Below are 25,815 nucleotides of genomic sequence, written 5' to 3' on the forward strand. Positions count from 1 at the left end.
ATATATATATTGACATTTTTCTAAATTTTCGATAAAATTTGCCAATCCAACCAAATTCTAAGTACCACAAGTACAGCTCTCGGTATCGGGTAAAAACGATCTCAGCCGGCAAATGGCCAAGGCGAAGAATCTTGATCATGAGCGTGATCATCATTATGATCACTACCTTGACTCTGAGGAGGGAAAGAGAGGGCGCGTCAGAGAGACAGAGAGAGCGCGAAACTGCATGAGAAACGTTATGTGAGCGAAATGAGGCAACGCACACAAAACACTCTCACTCTCTCTCACACAGGTGCGCTTGGTTCGCCGTTTCGCCGCTGTTTTCTCACCTGGGCAACGGCGAATATCTCGTTATTTTCTGACTCATACGAAAGGGAAGTTTCGCTCTTTCTCTCTCTCTCGATTTACGGTGTTTTCAATTCGCCGTCTAACTGAGTTTGTTGTAGCGGCGAGATCGATCGGTTGACTTTGGTTTGGCCTAACTGACTACCTCGAATACAGTAAGTTGCGAGCCGGCGTTGTGAATGCACGTGTTTTCGCTTAACTCACCTGGGCGAACCCCAAAGACCAAAGCCAACCATTAAACTCACATAAAACAATACAATTTATAAAAACGAAAACACTGTGTTGTGCATCAAGCAATATAGAAATATATTGAAATACATCCATACAAAACAGAAACGAATTTTTTTTGAGTAATATTTTTTACAAGTGCGCTGAATAACACAAATAAATCAAGAACCCAACAAGTGTTTGAAAACCCAAAAAAAAAATTGGGAAAACAAAAAATTTTCTTAACACATATTTTTTAAAAACTTGAGGAAAAAATCCACAGTTTTTTCGACAAGTCACCGAAAACTTAATAAAAATTGATTTTTCAAAAAAAGAACAAGACTCGACACTGCCGAAAAGGCGAAATTTTTTAAGTACATTTTTTTCGAAGTGTTTTGACAAAACAAAGCAAAATTCTCGAACCAAAGAACAAAATCACGAAAGGACCCCCTAAAACAATCCCTCATTTATAATTGACTACTTTGACTAACAAAGCCGAAGAACTTTCAAAAGTCATGAAGAGGGCAAAACAAAAGTTAACTTGAGCTCGGCTCATGACCAAATCAAAACTGAAATCAAACAATTTTTTTTTTTCAACACAGTGGACGAGCGGCGAACAAACATACACACACAATTGGATTAGTGTTTTGTTTATTTCGGACCCACTGTAACTGTCCCTCGTCCACCCGAAAATAAGAAGAAATTCGTCGCCTCCTTGAATTCGTCGCGTGTCGCCGTCGCGTTTCGTGAAATCGCTTATCGTTCATCGCAAATCAATCGATAATCCATCATGCCGAAGATTTTCCTGATCAAAAATCGCCTGCATCAGCAGCAACAGCGCTTGCTTGAATCGCAGAACTTGCTGCAGCACAAGAATCAGGATGATGAGCGCTTGGTGCCGCCCCTCAGTCCAAGTGGGAGTGGCAGCGGCCCCTCGCCCACGCCCACATCCCAGCCACCACCGGAACCGCAAGGTCAGGGGCAACAGGTGCTCGGACAGGTGCCCGATGCAGATCAACAGCCACTGAGCCTCACGCGCAAACGATTCCACCATCGTCGTCACTACTTCGGACAATCGCGCCACAGTCTCGATCATCTCAATCAAAATCAGAGCCCGAATCCAAATGCAAATCCCAATCAAATACAAAATCCTGCGGAATTGGAAGTCGAACGCGCCACTGGCCAAGTTCAAAATGGTAAGTTTAACTTTTCTGAAAACAGAATCTAAAAATCTTTTCACTGCTTAAATTTCCGTTTTGCGTTCTGTGACTTCTTTGGAATACTCCAAGCACAAAATATCAAAGAACAACGCAAAGAATTTTAATTTACTTCGATAAATAATTGCTACAAATCTGTCAGTCAGTTTTTTTGGCCGATGGCAAATCGGCTGGCAAAACAATGCGCCATATCTATTGCCTGGAAATCTTTTCAAATTTCAAGCTTCACTTTTGGGCAGCTTTTGTTATTGCTTTTTTCGCCCACACCATGACGAACTCGTCCCCAGTGTATCTTTGTATCTATATCTGCCCTGTCTATCTTCCATTCTCCAAAACGGAGCTATGGGTTTACTTCGACATCAATCACTTTCATTGAATTTCGTAAGCGTATTATTTCGTTTTATTCTATTTTATTTTATTTTTTTTTTGCCAAAAAAGCCAACCAGAGTTCTCATGTCTCTGTTCTGATTCTCTGTTTTCTGTTTTCAGTTTTCAGTTTTATTTTCTGTCTGTTTCGGTTATATAATCGCCCAGCATGCTTATTAACTCATTTCGATTTAGGCGGTGGACTTAGGTTAAAGGTTTAAAATTTTCATAAATGATTAGGCGGCGAGAAGAACTTTCTTCGATTTCGGGGCGGGTTTTATTAATTAAGTTCTTTTCGATTTTATTTGAAAGTGAATTTCGTTCAGCGTTCTTTCGGCGTTTTTTCGCTAAAATCTTTTGTTTCTAAGCTTTTTTAACTGCCCTTTGTCTGGCCTTAATTATATCTATATTTTTATTCAACCATTATAGCTCGGCTTCACTTCAAGAGAAGCGTCTCTCACACGCAGCCTCATAATTTTGCCCCTTACGCAGGCATTATATTTCATGGTTATAGCTTATATATATTATTTTCACGCAGCGCGTAGTAGAGTGCTATATACAACATTTATTAAATTAAATAACATGTTGCGTTCTCGGTTCCTCCCGGTTTATCGCCGTCCAACTCCAAGTTCCCTTCATCATCTCTATCGCCCATCCACTTAAAAATGTATTATGAACGCTTCCGCTGTATAATTTTTATGAGTTCTGCGGATATTGTAATGGAAGTTATTTGAAGGGAAATCGTTTCGCAACCTTATATTCTAGAAGAAAACATTTGAAAATTGTATAGAGAATTTGTGAGCTCATCTGATTCGCAGAATGCGTTTTTTTTTGGAAGTTTTAAGTTTCAGCTTTGATCAATCTATGCAGGTTTTAATATTATTTTAAGAATTTTCAATAACTCTGCTCCTAAGTCTTGTACTCTAACCATGTGTTCTCATGCTGCTCTGATTTCAAAGAACCCTCTGGTCACACTGCCCTGTTCACTTTTTTTGTTCAATTACCGCTTGCTGTTCGTGTTTTTCTTGGCTTTAGTGGGCTGTGCCCATGGCCAAGAACTTCACACACTTGAGCGCACACTCACACACTAGAGCGAAGCTAGAACGAACGAAAAAAAAGAATTATATAACTAGCAAAGTACAAGGTACTAAAAGCCAGATACAAGAAAAAATCTCCTCTCAACCACGCAAAAGTACAAGTTTCGCCAGAAGATGAAGAACCAAAGCCAAAGCGAAAAGAAACGGAAAAAGAAAAGAGTGCGGCGCAGAAGAAGAACTTCTTTTTGTTTGGTTTTGCAGCCTAGACTTGCGCTAAAGTTCCAACTACACACAATGACTAAGAAGATCATCATGACGATCATGAGAGCCAAGTTCAGTTGAGGAGGTGGAGCAGGAGAAGGTGGTTGGGCGGGTTGGGGACGAGGACGTTGGGTGGGGTGCATTGTAGGTACGTCGTCTGCCATTTGGCCTAAGCAAAGTCAAGGCAACTGGCCATAATAAAACTTGTAGAACCAGTCGAATTGAAGACTGGGGAGAAGAAACCCACCAGAAGAGGCAGGAAAGGCAAAAGAACAGAGCTTGTGAAATGCTAAAGGGCCTTGGAGGATGAACATTGCTACAGGAGAAAAAGCAAAATGCGAGCCAAGATGCCCGAGAAAAGCGAACCGAACCGAACCGAACTGAACTGAACTGAACTTCATGCATATATGGACAAGAATTCCTCCTAGTTTCTTCGCCCGCCACAGCTGGAAGTTATGATGAGCATAACTTCCTGTTACATTTTCCTCTATCTTCAGCCAGCGATCTGTATGCCGCGAATTTCTCTTGGGCCACACTAGTAAAAGTTAATAAATAACCGAAAGGAAATTCATTGATCGACCGATCGGCGATAAGGAAATTTCCAAAAATAAAGGAGAGCGATCAATGCAAATTCTGCAGCTGTTAGAACTGCAAGTTCAATTGCACACACAGCTTACACGCAGATGTTGCAATCCTCGAGCGGAAGTTAGCGAAAGGTTCCCTTAAAGACCTCGCGACCCTTCTCCAGAGACAAGTTCAGCGAACCCTCTCCAAACAACACTCACCATCTCAAACAAAACCAAAAAAATAAAAAAAAACACAGACGACGACGAGTCAAAAGCAAAAGTCAAGTGGTAAATGAGGTAAATGGTAAGGTAAATGCAAAAAGAGAAAGACAAGGGGGCAGTAACAGAAAACAAAACCCAAAACCCATTACCTCATAGTGCCAGTGCTGAGATTTTCTTCGGAAATCAAATCAATTCTATTGTTTATTCAATTAAGCGCCTGATCCCCCAGAAGATTCGCTCTCCGATCTTCAACTAATTGGAGTCTAGATGGGCATCTTCACTTGATTGAGCATATGTAAATGGAATATAGGCTGATGAGACCTCTTTCTGCATTGATTAATCAAGCCTCATATTGGTAACCCTTTTCGTTATCAAAAACAACCGTATAAGAATATCAAATATTCTGTTTAGGAAGAAAAAACCAAGTTAGCTAGAATTAAAATGATAACAACTAAATGATAATGGCAAAATATTAACAATTAACACACAAATTTATTTGAGTAAACATACTTTTCAAATTGCATACTATGGAAGTTTTGGCAAGCTCAAGTTCGCTAACTTAGTAATTTTGAATCGAAAGACTCAGGCGGCAAACTTGATTTCTCCAATAGGCATTTAATATGAGTTCTTTTCGCCTCGTCTTTTTTCTTCCTCTTCCCTTGGTATACGTACATATATTTTTTTGGCATTAGTTTTACCTGCCGAAGGACTGATAAAACAATGCACTATGTGTGTGTAGGTGTGTGCGTGTGGAACTGAACGAACTACCTGTGCCAAGGGTTTTTTTTAATCTCCCAACCAAAAACGATATTTGACAATCGGAAAGAGAGAGAAAAGCGAAAAAGGGCAACCAGAGAATCCTGCACACCTCGATAACATTCAAAGCCGAGATTTATTTGTGCAGTGAATCAACAAACAAGAATACCCAGCACAAAGGAAACGGCAGAGAGGAACACAGTAAGAAAGAGAGAGAGAGAGAGAGACTGACAAAAAACAGGTCTCAAGTGCTGCCAACCGAGAAGAAGAAGCAGCAGCAGCAGCAGCAGAAGAAGAAGAGAGCAAAAAGAACGTAGAATATACATTTGAAAAAAAAGGAAGCGAGTTTTTTTTTTGTCCGCCTTAGCTGGGTGTTTTTCTTTTGCCTTTTTTTGGTATGCAGTCGAAGAAGAACAAGACGAAAAAGAAGGAGCAATGTTGAAGAAGAACAAAAGAACGAAGAAAGAACGAAAGGCAGCAGCGGGAAGATACAAATATATTTATATATATATTCGTGATCATGAGCAATGATCAGCGCAATGATGACGATAATGATGGTGCGTGTATTTTCTTTGTCTTTGTCCCCGTCTCCCTCTACACCATACACCCATCTCCCTTTGTTCTTCTGGGCATGAAAATGCATTATTTTCCCGTGGGCTGCAACTACTTCTAATTGAATTACCTTTTGATATGGATACGCAGTGATAAGATCAATGGAAGCAGTCGACGAGAAGAAGGAAAAAATGAGGAAAAAACAAATAAACAATAGGAATATTTTGAAAAAAAGTTTAAACAATTACAAAAATTCATTTCCAAATAAATGCACACACATATATGAATGATATCCAAAAATGAATATTGCATGTGCCTCAAATATAAGCTAAAATATTTCAGCAGACTGAATTTGAATATTTTCAAAATTAAACAATTTATTTTTAATAGCAGCTATGCTTTAGCTCTCCATAAATAAATCGGCTCAACTGTTGGCAAGTGAAGCGCAGTCAAAACAAATAAATTGCACAATATATTCGCAATTCTCGCCGCAGCTTTTTGTGAATTTCTGATTTTTTCCTCTGCAATCGCACAAGTGTCAATAACTTGTAAATCGAATTTCTGCTGCAAATTTCTTATAATTTTTGCCAAATTATTATTATCAACTTTTATGCGCGCGAAAAGGGCAAAACTTGTTTCGTTTGATATATTTTTGTGTATTTTTAATTTTCACTTTATTGTTTCAAACACGTTTTTATAACATTTGTAATCAAAGCAGCAATATAGAACTCGTTTTCATTCTCGTTTGATGTTAACAACAGCAAAAACAAAAAGTTAACTGTTTTTTTGTGAAATATTTGCGTTTTTGTTGGCAGAAGATCGGCTGAATAAAAAAAAAAAACACGTTTTGGCCTGGCCAAAAACCACAAAAGGCGCGAGAGGCAGCGAAACGGTTTTTATTTGCTCTATCCGAAAATAAACATGTGCAAAAAAATAATAAGCGATGAGGTGAGTGGGTGGGGGTGTAATTCGATAGGTGTAGACATTAATTCCAATGGCGAACCGTTTTCAAGTGTGCGAATTAATCGAAAATAGCTTCCAATTAAATCAAGCTTAAATAGTTAACGCTCCAAAGAGTGAATGCACTTGAAATGCTTTGAATTTGTCGATCGAACGAAAAAAAAAAGGATTTACTCATTTATCGATTGTATGCAAATTAGTTTCCGCATTAAGGTAATACCTCAATGTAACTTGAGTTGGGAATTATTAAAAAAAAACAACATGTGTAAAAGCGAATATGCCGTTTTAAACTAATGGTAGAAGAAATCAATCAGTAAATACAATTTTATTGTATGTATTTAATCGTATAGTCTGAAATAAATTTCCTTTTCCCCGAAAATGCAAAATACGATGACCACACTTTGCAGCCATTAAAATCGACACACAAATTTACAATTTATGCAAATCTCTCCGGGTTAAAAAAACGAAACGGAATGGCCGAGAAATTTCACAAATCCATAGGTCTTAAACATAATTGAATAATGGGGGCTATTTTGTGATACTTTCGGCTTGCGGCAGATGAGCTGCGCAAATTGCACAATTTTCGAATGAGACAAAGGTTTTGTGCTTATTCGTTTTTGGCCTCTGATGAAATTTCTTTTGAACGACAACAAAAAAAAAAAACCGAAACGGCGATGAAATTTCACATATCTGGCGAAAAAGAAGATCTATATATGTATGTACGTCCGCATTATATAGTATAGGTGCAGATATATGCGCAACTGACTCTGAGCTTGATCAGTTTGTCAATGGCTGCGTTTGTCAAGCCGAAAGCTGGGGAAAAAAACCAGTTCAGAGGTGCAGCAGCCTCAGCCTCAGCCTCCAATGCAATGTGCTTAACGCATATGGTGTATCGCGGATCAGGGGGCAGATATCGAAAGGGGGTCTCGACTATATAGTACGAGTTGTCAATGCTTTAGTTAGTCGTGCGAGGAAAAGAGAGACAATCGCAGCTAAATGCAGTTTCATGCAGTCATTCATTCATTCATTTAGTCAGTCACAAGTCAACCCTGACCTGAAAAGACTTATGTATCTGTATATACATATATATGTATATCTTTACTTGTGTGTGTGTGTGCGTATCATGCATGCCTGCATGTCTGCTTGTATGCAGATGTTTGTTTTGTATGCAACTTTTTGTCGAGATGCCATATGCGAATGCATCTTTATCGCACCCACACTATCGCTCTCGAGTGGGTAGTAATACGAATTAAATTGTACCTGTTGTTTGTACATATGTATATATAACTATGACACATTGATGATATATGTATATAGGAAGATGACTTATCCATGGTTGATTTTTATTTCATATTATAATTATAATTGACCACTTTAAGCTATGACTTTATTTGCAGCCTCATCAAAATTAAGCTTTTCGGTTATTCTCACTTTTTATGACCACAACATCATATTTAAATCTAGTTGTCGTCACTTCACACACACACACACAAATCGTGTGTTTGTTGACAAATGTCAAATATTTCAATATCAATATCAAGTTCGTTGCCTAAGTCTTTTGTTTGGTGGCGGACTGCAAGTGAAAATTACCAACAAACACAAATCGAATAATACCAATAGTAATAATAATAATAATAATCGGACAGCAAACAACAACAAGAAACTACAAATAAAAGCCAAGTAATAAATGATATGCACACACACACACAACAGTGGGGCACACATGAAATTGAGTAAAAAAAAAAAAAAGAAAAAAACGAAAAAAAGAAAAAAATCTACCGGTTTTCAAGGTTAGGCCGCTTTAACTGTATTAACACCGGGTCCGTAATCACAGCAGCAGTTACGTCATAATGAACAGAGCGGCATTTACAGCAACAACAAGTACTTTATACTCTTATTCGTTGCGGTTTTGGCTCATTTCATTTCTCAGACCCAAATAAAATTTATACGCATAATTTCATATTTGTAACAAAATCCAAAAAAGACGAAACAACAAAGAAATGAAATGAAAAATGGGGGAGAAGATGCAAAGAAGTGTTGTAAGTGGGTGTTTGCTTAACATAATCTCGCATTATTGTTTTCCTCCTTAACGTGTTTCGGTTTCGTTTTTTTTTTCGGTTTCGGTTTTGGTTTTTTTTTTTTTTTTGTTTCTGTATGCAAATGTGGGTCACCCAACTCCTTGAAAAAAAAAAGTTTTGTTATATGTTTACAGTTAAAACAAGCCAGAGCGCTTCTCTTGGCTTTTCACTCTCCGTTCGCATTTAGCAATCAATATTGAGAGCAAGAGTTAAGCAAGTTGTCGGTGCTCATCATCATTATTGATTTTTGTTGTTTCTGTTCAAGCTTTTGTTTAGTTGCCTTTGCTAAAAAAAAAAAAAAATTCAACGTGCTCGTTGCCGTTGACAGTTGATGATACCATGTTGTAATCGGGGGCCTATATAACGGAAGCCAAGGTCAACCAGATGTGGTTGAAAAAGTTTTTTCTTCCCAAAATGCAGCAGTGGTGGAATTATACACACATGCATAGGTGTATTGGGAAAATGCAAATATCAATAATTCGATGCAGTCAGAAAATGGAGAAAACCTTGTTAAATACAAGTAATGAGTTCGGGCATAAGATATTCCCCAAAAACACAGCGCCTAAATAATCTAAATGCGTATGCAATGCAGGTGTAGTGAGAGCCCGAAACTAGTTTCTTAAAAGGTTCATCACTTGTCTCATTAACAAGTGCCTGGCAATTAATTAAAGCCACCTGTTTCGAAGGCTAAAGGAAACCGCTGAAAGAACTAGTTACTTAACTGATTCCCCAAGTATGCGACGATTTTACTAAACTTCCCCTGCATCGCATTTGATGAATTTCCGTTACGTTTTTCGCAGTCTTTTATTCAAACGCTGCAAATAAGTTTGTCAACCAAATGTTTGCTGTTTTTTATTGTTTTTTTTCTTTTTTTTTTTTGGAACAGTTGTTGCTGCTCCGTTGTGGAACTGACCAATACAAATATAAATATTGATGTAGACAAAACTCACACGAGCACTTGCCAATTGAGAAGCGTTTTTAGAATGAATACATTATATGCGTTGACCTAAATTTTGTGTCTCATTTGTCTGTGTGTCAGTTGCACAAAGAAGCATGCTAAATAGCAACTAAAAACCATACAATTGCAGTCGGGGCGAATTGAACAACTGTTTGACTGACTGACGTACTAAATGGACTGACTAACTGGGCAAAAAAAAAATCCGAAACAGCATCGAAGGCTGTCCATGTGCATGTGCTAATTGTTACAGCCAATATAGCCAGCCCCATATGACTTATGCTCCACTATTTATGCATATCGATAGGTAAGCAAATAGTTATCAGATCATGGAATGCAAAGGATCATAAAAAGTAATATATTGTAAATAGATGCATTAATGCTTTCTTGTAGCCAAAAGGGTTTATCTACATTTGGAAGTTAATTTTTTTTGGCGCAATTTTTTAAGCCGCACCTGTCTAGTTTCTTCACCGCACTGTTCCTCTCGAAAAAAAACACTAGTCTACACGAACATGTCTCCATATATATATATATAAATATGTACATATAGAACCGAAAAGCGATTTTCCGTTCACAGTTCGTGCCTGGCTCATTAACATTTCACAGTGACAACAAAAACAACAGGGTGCAGCCTCATCTACTTTTTTATTTTTGTATTTTTTCTTTCTTGCCGCACTGCCTTACAAATCATTTAACGCAATTGCGTTAAAACTTTGCCCCATTCAAATGCACGAGCAACAAAAACAATGGAGCATAGCTAGTCGTGTGCAAACAAACATTTCGCTGTTTTACTTTACTTGCAGCTTCTTTTTTCAGCATTATTGTTAAGCAGTTTGTTGCACTTTTGTTTAGTGCGTCCCCGATTTGTTTGCAAAGTTGGGTTGAATGTGGTCAAGTGGGGTTGAGATAGGGTTGCTTTCGAAACCGACACCAAAATGCCATAGAAATATCTTGACATATAGCTCGGCATTATAAAGTTAAGGGTGTGATTGAGTGCGACAAGTGGTGTTTTGCCTTTCGGCCAGGATAATCAACTTTTGGCCATCTGCGTGTGCAGCCAATTTGGCACTTGTCAATGCCACATTTAGTTCAAGTCTAAGCGGCGACATAACAGCACAAATTGCAATGTAAACGAGTCAAATGAAAGAGAGCAAGGTTAGCATTGACATTAATACCAAAAACAGCCAACAACAAATTGAAAAGCACATAAAAGCTGCATTAGAACAGCGACAGCAACAACAATCGCAAACTGGCAGCGAATAAATAAAAGCAACTGTAATTAGCAGCTGCACAAAACGAAGCACATGTTGGCACAACTTGTTTGTAACTGTGTATGCTGCACTGGAAAAAATAAATAGCTGAATATCAATGAATTTATCAAATGATTGGTATTGGATAATATCACACGACTTGCATACTATACTACAAATGACAATCTATCTGTGAAAATGCAACTACACAAATAGCATTCCTTAGCATATTTTCGTTAGGTGTACAAATGTTTCAGCTCACACACATCGAGCACTCGGACCATATCCATGTGGTTTGCAATTTAAGACGCTTCAAGTCGGAGGCCCTGAGTGGTTGGCAACGTTGATGATGACGAACAGCGATATCTCACACACAAAAACATTAAATGCTTAACCAACATTTAGTGTCGGCCATAATTCGTTGCAGTTTCGACCTTGAAAACGAAGCAGCAGCAGCAGCAGCAGAAACATTTGTATGTTTGGAATGGTGGGGAGATGTACCGAATTCAACCAATAACCCAATTCACAGGACTTTTTATGATGTTTCTTAAGAACAAAAGACTTAGGCAACAAACTTCAAAAATAAGTCAAGGTAATCCTTTTGGTAAAGCAAAAAATAAACAAGAACTCCTCGCCCAAGCAAGCGCATAAACAAAAATGTAATTATGTTAAACGAAATTATTTTGTTAACGCGTCGGCAATTTATAATTCATATACTTAATACCTATGTGGAGCGGACGGACAGGGCATGTTTATAAATACACATATATATGTACACATTTAACAACAAAAAGCGGCAATCGCGATGGGCAGATTTTCGAGGATCGATAAAACTTAATTGCATGGCACTTAATGCATTTTAAGTTTTGCGGCCAGCGGATGAAATGAGTGGGTAACCCGAGACGGAAGAGCCTAATAAAGACCTTGGAGGCCCTTAGAAATCGAACTATCAACAGCAGCTGAAGCGGAAGAAACCGAAAGGCGAAGAACAACAAAATCGAGGCAAAGTAAACCCTAAAACGAACGAAATAAACCGAAAGCAGCCAAATTGGGCGTTAGAGACAAATTCATTTGGGGAGCGAGAAAAGGAGCCCATAAATTTATAGACTGTCCCGAGGGTCTGCGATCTTGATCTCGATACAGACAAAAAGTAAAGAGAGCAGCCGAAAAAAAAAAGAAAAAATTATATATCCGATCGGATCGTGTTGCAAATGGGTTGGCACAACACTTGGCTCCTTTTGGCATTAGAATTGCTAAATGCTCCAGGTATCGAAGGGAGAAATGACAGAAGGGTTCGCTGTTTAGGCTTTTACACTACACTACATAATTTGTAAGGGAAGCGCGCGGACATTAGGTCATTTGGTCAGCGAATGAAAGCAAAAAAAAAAAAGAAAAAAAGCAAAGGGTAAAGGATCCCAGCGATAGGAAGGACCTGAGCCGAAAAAAAGCACCTGTTAGAAGCTCGAACTTCCTCTTCCTTCAAACGGATGCATTCATCAATTTGGCAGGATCACAGGAAGCTCCTTCCTGCCGTTCCTCTTTATTTTTTCACCCTTTTCTTGACAAGGGTTCTGCATCTGCTATTCTATTCTTTTCCCCTAATATGCTTCCTTTTTTTTTTGCTGGCCATTTGAAAAGGAGCAGAACTGAAAAAACACGCACTTGTCAGTTAACCAGGGAATTGATTAGCTGTCTGTCGGCTAATCGATGACACTTCAACCAACTCTCGCATTTATTTCCATCTCATTTTTGAGCCAACCATTTTTTAGTCGCATTTGTCAACGTTCTCTGCTCAGTTTCATGCTCTATTAAATGCCGTTCGGCATTTGCAATCGTTTCGGTAAATTTTTTTTTTTTAGTTTTGCGAAAGCAAAAGTTTCGATGGGTGGCTGCTGGGTTGGATCAATGGGTGTATTTAAAGTGTGTCACCAGCCGAAGATTGGCTAAAAGTTCATGGGTCAACGGAGGGCTGACATTGCTCCATTGCTTTGTACTTCGTAATACTCTTTTAGCTGAGCATTACTCAAAACATCTTTAAACCCATAGAGGCAATAATAGCCCAAAAGGCACTCTTTTCATTAAATACTGCAAGCGAAGACACAATTAATTGAGTTTTTATCGGAGATTTGACGGTTGTATTAACTCTTCTTTTTTGCGCTACAACCAATAGCAATTATCTGGCAAATCTGATCATAGCTAAATGTTTAAACAATAGCTAATCAAGAGAACAGCACCTGGTGCATGTTACTAATATTGGGGTCAATATATGTATGTATGCTGCAGCATGATGATTATGAAAAACATGATGATTTCAATAGTTTGGGTCTGGATCTATTCATTGTTTAGTCTGCTATATACGTAGCTATATAATCAGCTTTATATACATTTATGTATATGGGCAGAGCTGCTTGGAAAACGTTACCGCCTCTGTCAACGTGTTTGGCATTTGCAATTAGACACACAGAACCACACGACAAAAAAAAAAAAAAACAGACAAACTGAAAATATATAAAACAAGAAGAGCGATGGGCTCAAGGGGGGAGGCAGGTGGGAGTGGGTGTTTGTGTGTGCCGTCATCGAATTGTCGTGCATGCCAGGAATTCAATATGCGATAAGCTCAGAATGCGCTTGGAATTTGACGAACCGCGCCATCTCTACTTCTCTCGCATAATCCCACTCTTTCTGTACAATAAACGTAACATTGTAAATGTATATAAAATATTATATGAAAATAAATGAAATATATATATTTTCCAAGTGAATATCTTCTGGCTTTCTGCGTAGTCTTTGAATCAACAAGTTGGAACGCCCACGGCATAAAGGGTTACAACTTTATAAGGAAAGTACAGGTTCTCTGCGATCAGGTGTCACCCGCATGAAAATTAAAATGCTTCCTCAAATACCGAATATACGTGTATTTAATTATATGAAACACAACTAGGAACTTAATATATACATACATACATATGCACATTGATAAGACCCCACCCACTGAGGAGGCACTACATCATTTAAATCACCTGAAATTCCCGCTGAATACTGAAAGCCTGGGTTCATCTACCCAATTAGCAGGCGGCAAACCCGTAAAAAAAAATCAAAAATCCATATGTACGTAGGAGGCGCGAAAAAATAAGAAAACAAAATATCTTACGAATTCTAGACGACAACTTCAACGGTTCGACTCGAAATGCTTTGCTTTGTCGGCATTGTCATGCACAATTGACACATACATGCATAGTATATAGTACACAGCAAGAATAACCTATGTAGTTCAATTAAAAAATAATTTTTAGTGTAAGATTTTAATAGATTCAATAGTTGATTGTGTGTTCTATTCTATTTGTTTTAGCCCCAATTTGATTTTTTTTTTTTGTGGTTTTACTTTTTTCCCAGTGCACACATAGTTATTTCCCTTTTTTTTTGAATTCGTACTTTTTCTACATATTGCGTATTTGTTTTATACCCTTTTCTCCGTTTTATTTCTTTACTTTTGCCATTTTTGTTGCGTGTTTTTACGACGCATTTGGCGCTAGACGAAATCGGTGGAAGCCTCCGATTTCAGTGGGGCATAAATTTAAATTGAAAAGTTCAAGCACTCATCATCGCATCCGCGGGTGCGAAAGAGATGGCGCCAGTATGCAAATCGATTTACGGTAAAGGATAAGACAAACGTCCATTGAACCCACGATCGTTGGCGAGAGCGAGATGGTCAGATACGGGCTCGATTTAATCGGCAATTATTGCCCTCTCTTTTTCGCTAGAAAAATTCTAATTGTTTTAGTGATTTTCCTTTTTTTTTATTTTCTCACTTTGTTTTAATTGCTGTTCGCTCGAGGTCAATGTTTGTGCTTTGTTATTTGCTTTTTTTATTGTACAATACAACTTCAATTGAAATTCATTTCCTCATCGCAGCAACACACAAAAAATAAAAATAAAAAACAAAACAAATGCGCCGCCTTATTCGCATTTCATTTTCAACTTGAAAAACTCAAGCTCAAACATGTTTTATGTGTGTGCTGGTGTAATTACAAACATTTTACAATTCGCCTTGACCTTAGCACAATAAAATAAATTACAACTATGGCCAATGCAAACGCACGCACACCATTAAACAACTAAAACTTGTTACATGTAGAAGCCATGTAGATTGCCAGTGTGGGCGTGTAGAATGTGGCCCGGTGGGCGTGGCCCACCTGTTAACCCATTAAAGACAGAAATGGCATGCCAGGCATTTGGCAGGGGTGGGGTAAAATGCGTTAAGTCGGCAAGGCAAACGATCAATTATTTTCGAATTAACAGTGGCATACAATTCGCATTTAACAATAATAATAATAAAAATATTCAACATATTTTCAATAGTTTTAGAGATTTAAATACGTTATAGCCAGTGCTAAAATATTGAAAATGAAGTGTTCAAAGATTATATCTAATTTTAAGAAATATGTTTGAACAAAATATTTTTTAAATTCGCATATGTACATACATATGTGCAAATGTGTTTGTGCATGTGTGCGCAATAGACAGTTAGAATTTATGCGACGTCGACTGCAACAGTTGGCCATGACCAACAGAGCGAGATGGCGAATGCGTGATCGGCATTTGTAATTGCACACACTCCTGTAATTGCACAAACAACACATGCATGCACATACATATGTACAAATGCAATTACACACTCGCAAAGGGCCAAGAAAAACACGCACACCCACGCCACCAAGCAAACACATACACACTCTACTCACTCACTTCGACAAAAAGCCTTGATCTTGATCGAAGTAACACAACTTACTGTGCAGTTTTGTTGGTTTTCTTGCTTGCCTTTTTCGCTGCACTTGTTTTGATTTAAAGCCAAGACGGCTTTTTCAGCGGCTAACCTTGTCTTTGCCCGTTTTGTCTTTGCACTTGCACTTGCAATTATTGGCGAATCGCAATTGATTAAAAAAAGGCCACTCAAGTTAACGTTTAACAAATCCGTGCGCTCAGCAAATGAACGCCATCGAAAATGATGTTCGCAAGAACATCCGAGAGAGGGCGCTTTCAGCTTTGGTTTGAAAACAGGTGGAAAATACAGCCGTTAAAATTGAATTTAACAGATTTTATAGTAAATATTTTCAACTTAATGGTTCATCACATTTCAAATGTAACTGTTAATTGGAATAGCCCTGTTTTAGTTTTGTCAATTTTAAGTTAATAATTTTTATTCACCTTATAATCGGATAGTAGTTTTTAGTAGTAGATCTGTAGATTTTAGTGTACCTTTTTGAGACATAATTTCATCACTTGTTGATTCGTAGTAGGCAACTCTGCACCAACGACTAGACTACAGTTAGAATTGGAATTACACACTCCCACGAAATGGAAGAATGTAAGGAAGAAAGGGAGTGTGATCGAAAGTCCGTTCCTTTTTACAGTTAAATGGCAATCGTCAGAACGAACGGACAGACAAAATTCTGAGAATCGTAATTCCTTTGCTTCTCTCATTTTCGGTGATTTTCCGTTGGTTTTTTTTTGTGTGCACTCGAAAGTTCTATTAGGTTCCACAGGGTTTTTATACATATAATTAATTCGTAATTAAAGTAACTTTGTGCACCTGATGCTAATTCAATTTTCACCTCTTTTCTTGCAGAAAACTTTGCCGCCGAGTTGCTGCAGCGTTTAACACCAAACACTGCCACCACTGCACAAAATAATATTGTTAACAATTTGGTTAATAATAGCAGAGCCGCCACCTCCGTTTTAGCCACTAAAGACTGTACAATTGAAAATTCCCCAATTAGCATACCAAAAAATCAGCGAGCAGAGGACGAGGAGGAGCAAGAAGAGCAGGAGAAAGAGAAGCCCGCGGAGCGGGAGAAAGAGAAGTCCGATGAGAGGGCAGAACAGGTAGAAAAGGAGGAGCGGGTGGAGCGCGAAGAGGAGGAGGACGACGAGGTGGATGTGGGCGTAGAGGCGCCACGCCCACGATTCTATAATACCGGCGTGGTCTTAACCCAGGCCCAACGCAAGGAGTATCCCCAAGAGCCCAAGGACTTGTCCCTAACCCTCGCCAAATCCTCGCCAGCTTCACAGCATATCCACAGTGACTCCGAATCCGATTCGGACTCTGATGGCGGCTGCAAGCTAATTGTGGACGAGAAGCCACCATTGCCGGTGATCAAACCATTGTCCCTGCGCTTGCGCAGCACACCGCCACCGGCGGATCAGCGACCAAGTCCGCCGCCTCCGCGAGATCCCGCGCCCGCCGTCCGCTGCTCGGTGATCCAACGGGCACCGCAATCCCAGTTGCCCACCAGCCGGGCTGGCTTTCTACTGCCCCCCTTGGATCAGCTAGGACCCGAGCAGCAGGAGCCCATCGATTATCACGTGCCGAAGCGAAGGAGCCCCTCTTACGACTCCGATGAGGAGCTGAACGCCAGGCGCCTGGAACGAGCGCGGCAGGTGCGCGAGGCAAGACGTCGCAGCACCATTTTGGCCGCCCGCGTTCTGCTCGCCCAATCGCAAAGGCTAAATCCGCGCTTGGTGCGATCCTTGCCCGGCATTTTGGCTGCGGCAGCCGGACACGGACGGAATAGCAGCAGTTCCAGCGGTGCCGCCGGGCAGGGCTTTCAATCGTCCGGTTTTGGCAGCCAGAACAGCGGCAGCGGCTCGTCCAGTGGCAATCAGAACGCTGGTAGCGGTGCTGGTTCACCTGGATCCGGTGCCGGAGGCGGTGGTGGCATGGGCGGCGGTCGCGACGGCCGAGGGAACTACGGACCCAACTCACCGCCAACGGGAGCATTGCCTCCGTTTTATGAGAGCCTCAAGAGCGGCCAACAGAGCACGGCCAGCAACAATACGGGCCAAAGTCCCGGCGCCAATCACTCGCATTTCAACGCAAATCCAGCGAATTTCCTGCAAAACGCAGCAGCGGCTGCGTACATCATGTCGGCAGGTTCCGGTGGAGGAGGCTGCACCGGAAACGGAGGTGGTGGAGCATCGGGGCCAGGAGGTGGCCCATCGGCAAATAGTGGTGGTGGTGGTGGTGGCGGCGGCAATGGTTACATCAACTGTGGTGGTGTTGGTGGTCCAAACAATAGTCTCGACGGTAATAATCTATTGAACTTCGCCAGTGTTTCTAACTATAACGAATCCAATTCCAAATTCCATAATCATCATCATCATCAACACAACAACAACAACAACAACAACAATGGTGGTCAAACATCGATGATGGGTCATCCATTTTACGGCGGTAATCCCTCAGCCTACGGCATAATACTCAAGGATGAGCCGGACATAGAGTACGAAGAGGCCAAGATCGATATTGGCACCTTTGCACAGAACATTATCCAGGCAACGATGGGCAGCTCCGGTCAGTTCAATGCCAGCGCCTATGAGGATGCTATAATGTCGGACCTGGCCAGTTCGGGTCAGTGTCCCAATGGAGCCGTCGATCCGCTGCAGTTCACGGCCACTCTGATGCTGAGTTCGCAGACCGATCATCTACTGGAGCAGCTGTCCGATGCCGTGGACTTGAGTTCATTTCTGCAGAGGAGCTGCGTGGACGACGAAGAGTCCACCAGTCCGCGGCAGGACTTCGAGCTGGTGTCCACGCCCTCGCTAACGCCGGATTCAGTGACGCCGGTGGAGCAGCACAATGCCAATACACCCCAGCTGGATGTCCTGCACGAGAATCTGTTGTCGCATCTGACCAACAATGTAGTCCGGGGCAGCAGCAATCAGCAGCAGCAGCACCATCAGCAGCACGGTGTGCAGCAGCAACAGCAGCATAATGTGCAGCAGCAGCACAATGTGCAACAGCAGCATGGCGTGCAGCACCAACATGTCCAGCAGCAACCACCGCCCTCGTATCAGCATGCCACGCGTGGCCTGATGATGCAACAGCAGCCGCAGCACGGCGGCTATCAGCAGCAAGCTGCCATCATGTCGCAACAGCAGCAGCAATTGCTCAGCCAGCAGCAGCAGTCGCACCACCAGCAGCAGCAGCAGCAACATGCCGCTGCCTACCAGCAGCACAACATCTATGCACAGCAGCAACAGCAGCAGCAGCAGCATCATCACTTCCACCACCAGCAACAACAGCAGCCACAGCCACAGTCGCATCATTCGCACCATCATGGCCATGGTCATGACAACAGCAACATGTCGCTTCCCTCGCCAACTGCGGCTGCAGCGGCTGCGGCCGCTGCTGCTGCTGCTGCGGCAGCGGCAGCCGCTCATCTGCAGCGTCCGATGAGCAGCAGCAGCAGTTCTGGAGGCACCAATAGCAGCAACAGCAGCGGTGGCAGCAGCAACAGTCCGCTCCTGGATGCAAACGCTGCTGCGGCAGCTGCAGCTGCCTTGTTGGACACAAAGCCACTCATCCAAAGCGTAAGTAATCCAATTGGTCAGCCACTAAATACGCAATCACAGCAGCAAAAGCAGGGACAACAAATCACATTGATGAAGACCACCAGGTACACGGAGTTCGTCGAGATGGTGTCCATGGACGTGACGGTCAAGCCAGAGCTCTTTACCGAGCTCAAGCCAGAAATAACCGAGATCACCGACGAGGAGTTGACTTTGGAAGCTGAGACAACAGCAGCAGCGGCAGCAGCAGCAGCTAAATCAGCAACAGAGGGAACTCAAGTTCTGGCAGCATCGCCAGCACCATTGTCGTCCGGCAGAAAGCTGCGTGGACGCGCCAAGGCTGTGGCCTATGGCTCCACAGTGATTACGCTGATATCCACGATGAAATCGTCGCCAGAAGTGCCGGCCACCAAGACGGTGCACCACACCACTTTGCGATCTCTGGCTACGGCGGCAGCGGCCACTGCAGCCGGTTTGCTGCCGCCATCGCCCACCGTTTCCGTTTTGAATGAGAGCAAAGTCTTGCAGCGGCGCGTAAGTGCGGAAGATGAGTCGGAAACTGGACAGCTGTGGGCCTCCAAGAGATTAGCTATCATTTGCGTTTCAATGGACTGCGGCTATCGAAGGCGCTTACCAGTCCATAGAAAAGTTTTGGTGTTAATTTGCTGGATTAAAGGCTTGGAGCTTGGAGTTTACCGACGATTCTTTCTAGGAACTAACCCGTCTATGTGTCTTCAATCCATATTTGTCTGTAGTTTGTGTTTGTCTGTGATTGTCTTAGATTTGTTGACTCCTTGAAAATGTTTAACCCATTGCGCGTAACCACAATTAATGAACGTTCGTTCTATGCATTTTTCAACAGTTGGGCTTGCCGCCGGATCTGCAGCTTGAGTTTGTGAACGGCGGCCATGGCATTAAGAACCCGCTGGCCGTGGAGAATGCCCATGGTGGCCATCACCGAATTCGCAACATCGATTGCATTGATGATCTCAGCAAGCATGGCCACCACTCGCAGCACCAGCAGCAGCAGGGCTCGCCGCAGCAGCAAAATATGCAGCAATCGGTGCAGCAGCAGCAACAGCAGTCGGTGCAACAGCAGCAATCCCTTCAGCAGCAGCAGCAGCAGCACCATCAGCACCACAGCAACAGCAGTGCAAGCAGCAATGCCAGCAGTCACGGATCCGCCGAAGCCCTTTGCATGGGCTCATCCGGCGGAGCCAACGAGGATTCGTCGTCGGGCAACAACAAGTTCGTCTGCCGCGTCTGCATGAAGACATTCTCGCTGCAGCGCCTGCTCAATCGGCACATGAAGTGCCACTCGGACATCAAGCGGTATCTGTGCACGTTCTGCGGCAAGGGATTCAACGACACCTTCGACCTCAAGCGCCACACGCGCACCCACACGGGCGTCCGGCCGTACAAGTGCAATCTGTGCGAGAAGAGCTTCACGCAGCGCTGTTCCCTCGAGTCGCACTGCCAGAAGGTGCATAGCGTTCAGCACCAGTATGCCTACAAGGAGCGCAGAGCCAAGGTGAGCATGCTTTTCCATTCCCAGGAGTACTCACAAATGGGATATGTATGGTTCTATCTGTAATCCTCGTCCCCTGCCCTCTCTTTTCTCACAGATGTACGTGTGCGAGGAGTGCGGCCACACCACCTGCGAGCCGGAGGTCCACTATCTGCACCTGAAGAACAACCATCCGTTTTCGCCGGCGCTGCTCAAGTTCTACGACAAGCGGCACTTTAAGTTCACCAACTCGCAGTTCGCCAACAATCTGCTCGGCCAGCTGCCCATGCCAGTCCACAACTAGTTGATGGATTTTAGTTATATAGAATAGTAACCATTCGAACCATTCGAATCATTCGAATCGCTCGAATCACTCGAATCACTCGATTCACTCGATTCACTTAAGCAAACCCACATTGTGACTTTGAAGTTTTTTGAAAACTGCCCCACCTCCTTTTGCGGAGGATACGGAATTATTGGAGATTATGCTTATCATGTATATTTTTGCGTAGTCCTAAGAAATTAGTTACTAGCTGAATTAGGCCCCACTGTATCATGCTACCCCACTTCACTTTGCTGTGCAAATCTCTCTCACACTTGAGAAAACTCGAGTTCACCTCTTTTATTGTTAATCTTGAATTTTCGTTTATTTCAAGTATGGATCTATCGAAAAAGCTCGTTTTTAGTCAAAAAGAAAGGTATCGTTAGACGTAAGAAATGTTTGAAATTGCTTTGAGCAACACTCACACAAATTATGAATGATCACGCGTATACATATATTAGAAGAAAATATATACTAAATATTTAGCTTTAAGATGTTAAGAGCTACCAACCGAACAAGCGGCAAACGTTGGCATTTATTTGTCTTCAACAAAACACAAATTAAAAAAACAAAAGTTTCAAAAAAGAAAAAAGAAAAAAAAACAGAACGCGTAGAGCAATGAGCGCGGTTCGCGGATAACATTATGTACACACCACCAACCATACGCATTAATATATTTATTACTTAATCACAAACCACATTGCATAGAGGCAAATCATTCGAATAAACTAGGCTAGGATCCTTAATATAAACAAAAGCTGTTCATAAATGAAGTCAAAGCCCAACAAAATCCAATCCAATGTTTTGGAAAATCGAATCGCGAGAATATGATCTACTGAATACATAGTTTGCAATAATCTTAGCTCATAGGCAATACCACCAATTGTACTGATCTTAAATGAACAAACAAAATACTAAACACAACATAAACATAAACGTAAACAACATTATGTATCTGATGGTATAATTTCTAAGCTTTAGCTCTAATGAACTTTGAAACCGGATTCGAATTTGAGTTTGAATTGGATTACGATTGCAGGGAAACGACGATTTCCAATTCGTAACATTAAACTGCATTATTATTTCTGTTTTAGCATAGCGCTTTTTTTTTCTTTTAATTTGTTGTAAGCAACAACGGGTTTTTTGTGCAATCGCTTGGTGTTGGTTAAATGGAAAATAAGGATGAAATGACACGACAAATTTAAGATTTAAGCAACGTACTTTAAGGTTTATGCGGGGGCTGTCCACTGTGGCGCCACGCCCACCGCCCGCTGTGCAGCCCCCGAGGAAAATGGGAGGAGACGTCGAGAATGAGCGAGGGAGCAAATCGAAGCTTGGCAATGAACGAGTCCTTGTTTCCATATCCTCCCTCAACTAACTTAGTTCTTAACTAGAAAACTTTCACTCACACATAACTACACACACACACATATATATAAATATCAGTTCTGCACACACGCGAACACACACACACACACACCTAAATATGTACTTAAATTAAGTTAGTTAGTTTAGGCAATATCGTGAACTTGAAAAAGGAAAAAAGGCAGCGGAAAATTTGATCAATGAAAATCTTGAGACTTCCATGAAAAATTCCAAATTTTATTTTCATTATTATATTTATCGAATTTTGTGTGTATGAAGAATTACAAATTATTACAAATATATTAAATATATAACGAAATTTGAACGGAAGGCAAAAAAGTTTAGTTTTTAAAATGAAAAAGTTTTTTTTTTAATCTATCCATTACGTATACTATATATAAAGATTATGAGAAGCGAATTAATTAATAAATAATACATATGACAAAAATCAAACAAACTTTGAGTTCAATTATTGAAATGGTATGGTAAGTACTTAAAAAGAAATGATTTAAGTTTTGACATCCTCACAGGAAATGGAAAACACTTGATATTTTTTTCAAATATTTTGTATTTTATTTATTTCGCTAGTTTCTTTATGTTTTGTCCTTCATTTTTTATGTTCAGTGTTTTTTTTTTTCAGAGGTTTGCATTTTGTTTTTTTACAATTTTTTTGCTCGGCTTTTTGTCCATTTTTTCAAGTTGCTCTTGTCGATTTTATTGTTAGATTTTTGTGTTGTTTTTTTGTTTGTTTTAATTTTTATATTTTTTACATTAATTACTGAAATACACACACAGACACGGAATTACAATAAAATCTAGATTGTTTTTGGTTTCTCTTCGGTTTTATGCATTTCTTTTTCGGTTTTTTTTTTAATTATTCTCTGTTATTATCATGAATTTGAATATATGTGTGTTGTTTTTGTTTGTTCTTTATTTAATTTTCTTGGAGTAGTTTTTTAAATGGCTTTGCTTCGGCTACTTCGATTTGGTTTAGTTAAACTAAATTCTTTAAAATTTCCACTATTAATTCAAGAAAACGGAAAACAGGGAAACTAACTGCTTTTGAATTGTGATTTATGTTATGTTCTCGTATAATGTATCGTTTTTTTTAATATGTTGAGCAAATTGCGCCAATTTGTAATTTTGAATTTCCTCCTTTCTGCTCTTGCCACACACACAACTTTCTTCTCACTTTACATTTATATGCGCAGAATAGATATTTATACAAATTGTTGTATATTTTATATCTGATATGAACCACCCCGTCTGGGAATAAAGGTGAAATAAACGATTAAATCAAAACACAAATTGTACTCTGACAAAATATATATATTTTCGTTTTTGTTGGTGTTAAATTATGAAATAAAGATCCATTAAATGTGTACTAAATAAATGAGAAATTATAATGGTTAATTAAATTATGCACTAAGATTAAATCATTTAAGCATACTTGTTGATTCATTTTCCATTTTTTTTTTGCATTTCATTGCATTTTGTATACACAAGAACTAAGAGTAATAAAAAAATATATAGATATCTTGAAATACATACAACTCGCGTTTTCCACTAAACGCGACGCAATGCGCTGACTTAAAAACCACAAGCCAACTAACTATTTATTTAAATGGTTCTATCCAAACCTATAATTAATTCCAATTGGCCAGGGAATTTTTGTCAGTGCATCGAAAACAGAAAGTGAACATAATGATGAACGAACTTCAAACACACTTCCCTCTTAAAATCTCTCATCCGTTCGTTTACACACATTGATTTAGTAATTCGTAATGATCTTTATGTACTATATATATATTTATATATATATATATATATATATATGTGTGTGTGTATATATATATTCTGTTATGTTCTTTTTTATTGTGATTTCGCTTACATCGAGTCTAACACTAAAAACAGACACATTTCGTTTAATTTTGCGCTTGCACTTCATCGTCGTTATGTAAACGTTAAGTTTGGTTTCCCATATGTGTTAAAAATGCTTCTAAAAATTGTTTACCATATTTTGTTAATTCTGTTTTATTGTACACGCTACACACATAATTTCTGATTTATACTTTTTTATTTTTGCTTTTAGTTTGCATCTCCAAAAATTTGTTTTTTCACTTCACATTCATTTAGCTTAGCTTTCTAGTTCTTTTTTTTAAGGTTTTCATATTTTTACGCTGTTTTTTTTTTCTTTTGTGGGGTGTGGGGGCGGGAGAGGGGGAGGGGCGGTTTACATAATACTGAAAATACGACTAGACATTCATAGTGTATAAATACGATTTGTTTAATTTACTTTACCGTTTCTGTTTATAGATAATTTATTTAAATATATTTATTTACCTTTATTTATATATAATATATATACTTTCGTGGGCTTTATGTTGTTGTTCAGATTGAAATTGTTCGGTTTTCCCTCAATATTTCTCGAAAATGCTTTAAAAAGTCGGGTTTTCTTCTACTCTTTAGATCCTTTAACAAATTCGTAACTTAAAAAGTTGGCTTTTCTGCATATATATATTTTGTGCATAACAAATTGATTTCCATTTAAAAATAATTATAATCTTGCTTAGTTACGATTTCTTTAAATATAATTTTAATTTGTTTCCTTTTTCTGGTGTTAATATGATTATGTGTTGTTATTTACTTATTTTTTTTCTTTCTTTTGCTTTCAAGAATTTAGATTTTGCAAAGTTACACACAAGGGAGACACATAGAAATTAGTTATTGATTTTCTCTTCTCAATTATTTGATTTTTAGGTACTTTTATGTTAAAAAAAAAATAGTAAAACGACAACTAAACCACATTTAAATTGTGTGAATGTGTTCTTAATTGGACTTTTCTTGGCTTCACAGTTATACATCCATTTTCCATCCTAATTTACGGTGTTTTCGTGTGTGTACACTATAAAGTTTACAATATTATTTATATTAAAGATTTTTTATTGCAGAAAATTTGGCGCCCAAGCCTTTGACTGGCCTGGTTTACACTTAAAAAAATATTTCACTTTGCTTTCTATCTTTCGCTTCACCCGTTTTCTCTTCGATCTTATTTAAAGTTACGTTTTTTTTTATCTTTTTCCCTTTTTTTTTAATATAATACAAAAAATTTGTTTGTTGTTGTGTGCGCAGTCGTTGAGATTAAATTTTTAAAAATTTAGTTGGTTGTTGTTGTTGTGGTGCAAAGTTGTTGGGTTTTTGTTAATCATCGTTTTTTTTTCATCCATTTGTTGTTTGGTATATAAAATAGTATATTTTGGAGTTTGGTTTTGGATTCATTAAATATTACAATACTTATTTTTTCTCTCTGCAAATGTACAAAAATTCGCATCTATTCTTGATTTTTTTTCGGTTTAACTGAAAATTTGTTGGAATAACGTTTTCTTGATTTCACTTGATTGCTCTCAGTGTATGGAAAAGGGGGCGTGAGAAAAGGCGTGTGGGGCAGTGAACGATGAGTTTTCCGAGAGGCATTCCGCGAGGATTTCCCACCTGTTTGT

General features: G+C 39.8%; 1 protein-coding gene across 8 annotated transcripts; it reads left to right on the forward strand.

The window, feature by feature from the left end:
* Positions 1 to 770: 770 nt before the first annotated feature.
* On the forward strand, positions 771 to 22,048 carry LOC6740311 (transcriptional regulator ovo). Of its 8 annotated transcripts, none has more exons than XM_039297750.2 (5): positions 771 to 1,748; positions 16,399 to 19,142; positions 19,194 to 19,655; positions 19,984 to 20,652; positions 20,747 to 22,048. In XM_039297750.2, exons 1-5 carry the CDS (start codon positions 1,343 to 1,345, stop codon positions 20,930 to 20,932), a joined length of 4,467 nt encoding a protein of 1,488 aa, XP_039153684.1. In that variant the 5' UTR covers positions 771 to 1,342; the 3' UTR covers positions 20,933 to 22,048. The 8 variants fall into 8 exon arrangements, with proteins under 8 accessions (XP_039153684.1, XP_039153687.1, XP_039153685.1 ...); XM_039297751.2 differs by having other exon boundaries at positions 772 to 1,748; positions 19,197 to 19,655; XM_039297752.2 differs by having other exon boundaries at positions 781 to 1,748; positions 16,399 to 17,856; positions 18,016 to 19,655.
* Positions 22,049 to 25,815: the final 3,767 nt, after the last annotated feature.

The sequence above is a fragment of the Drosophila simulans genome, chromosome X (genome assembly GCF_016746395.2).
Source record: "Drosophila simulans strain w501 chromosome X, Prin_Dsim_3.1, whole genome shotgun sequence".
In the NCBI taxonomy this organism is placed as follows: domain Eukaryota; kingdom Metazoa; phylum Arthropoda; class Insecta; order Diptera; family Drosophilidae; genus Drosophila; species Drosophila simulans.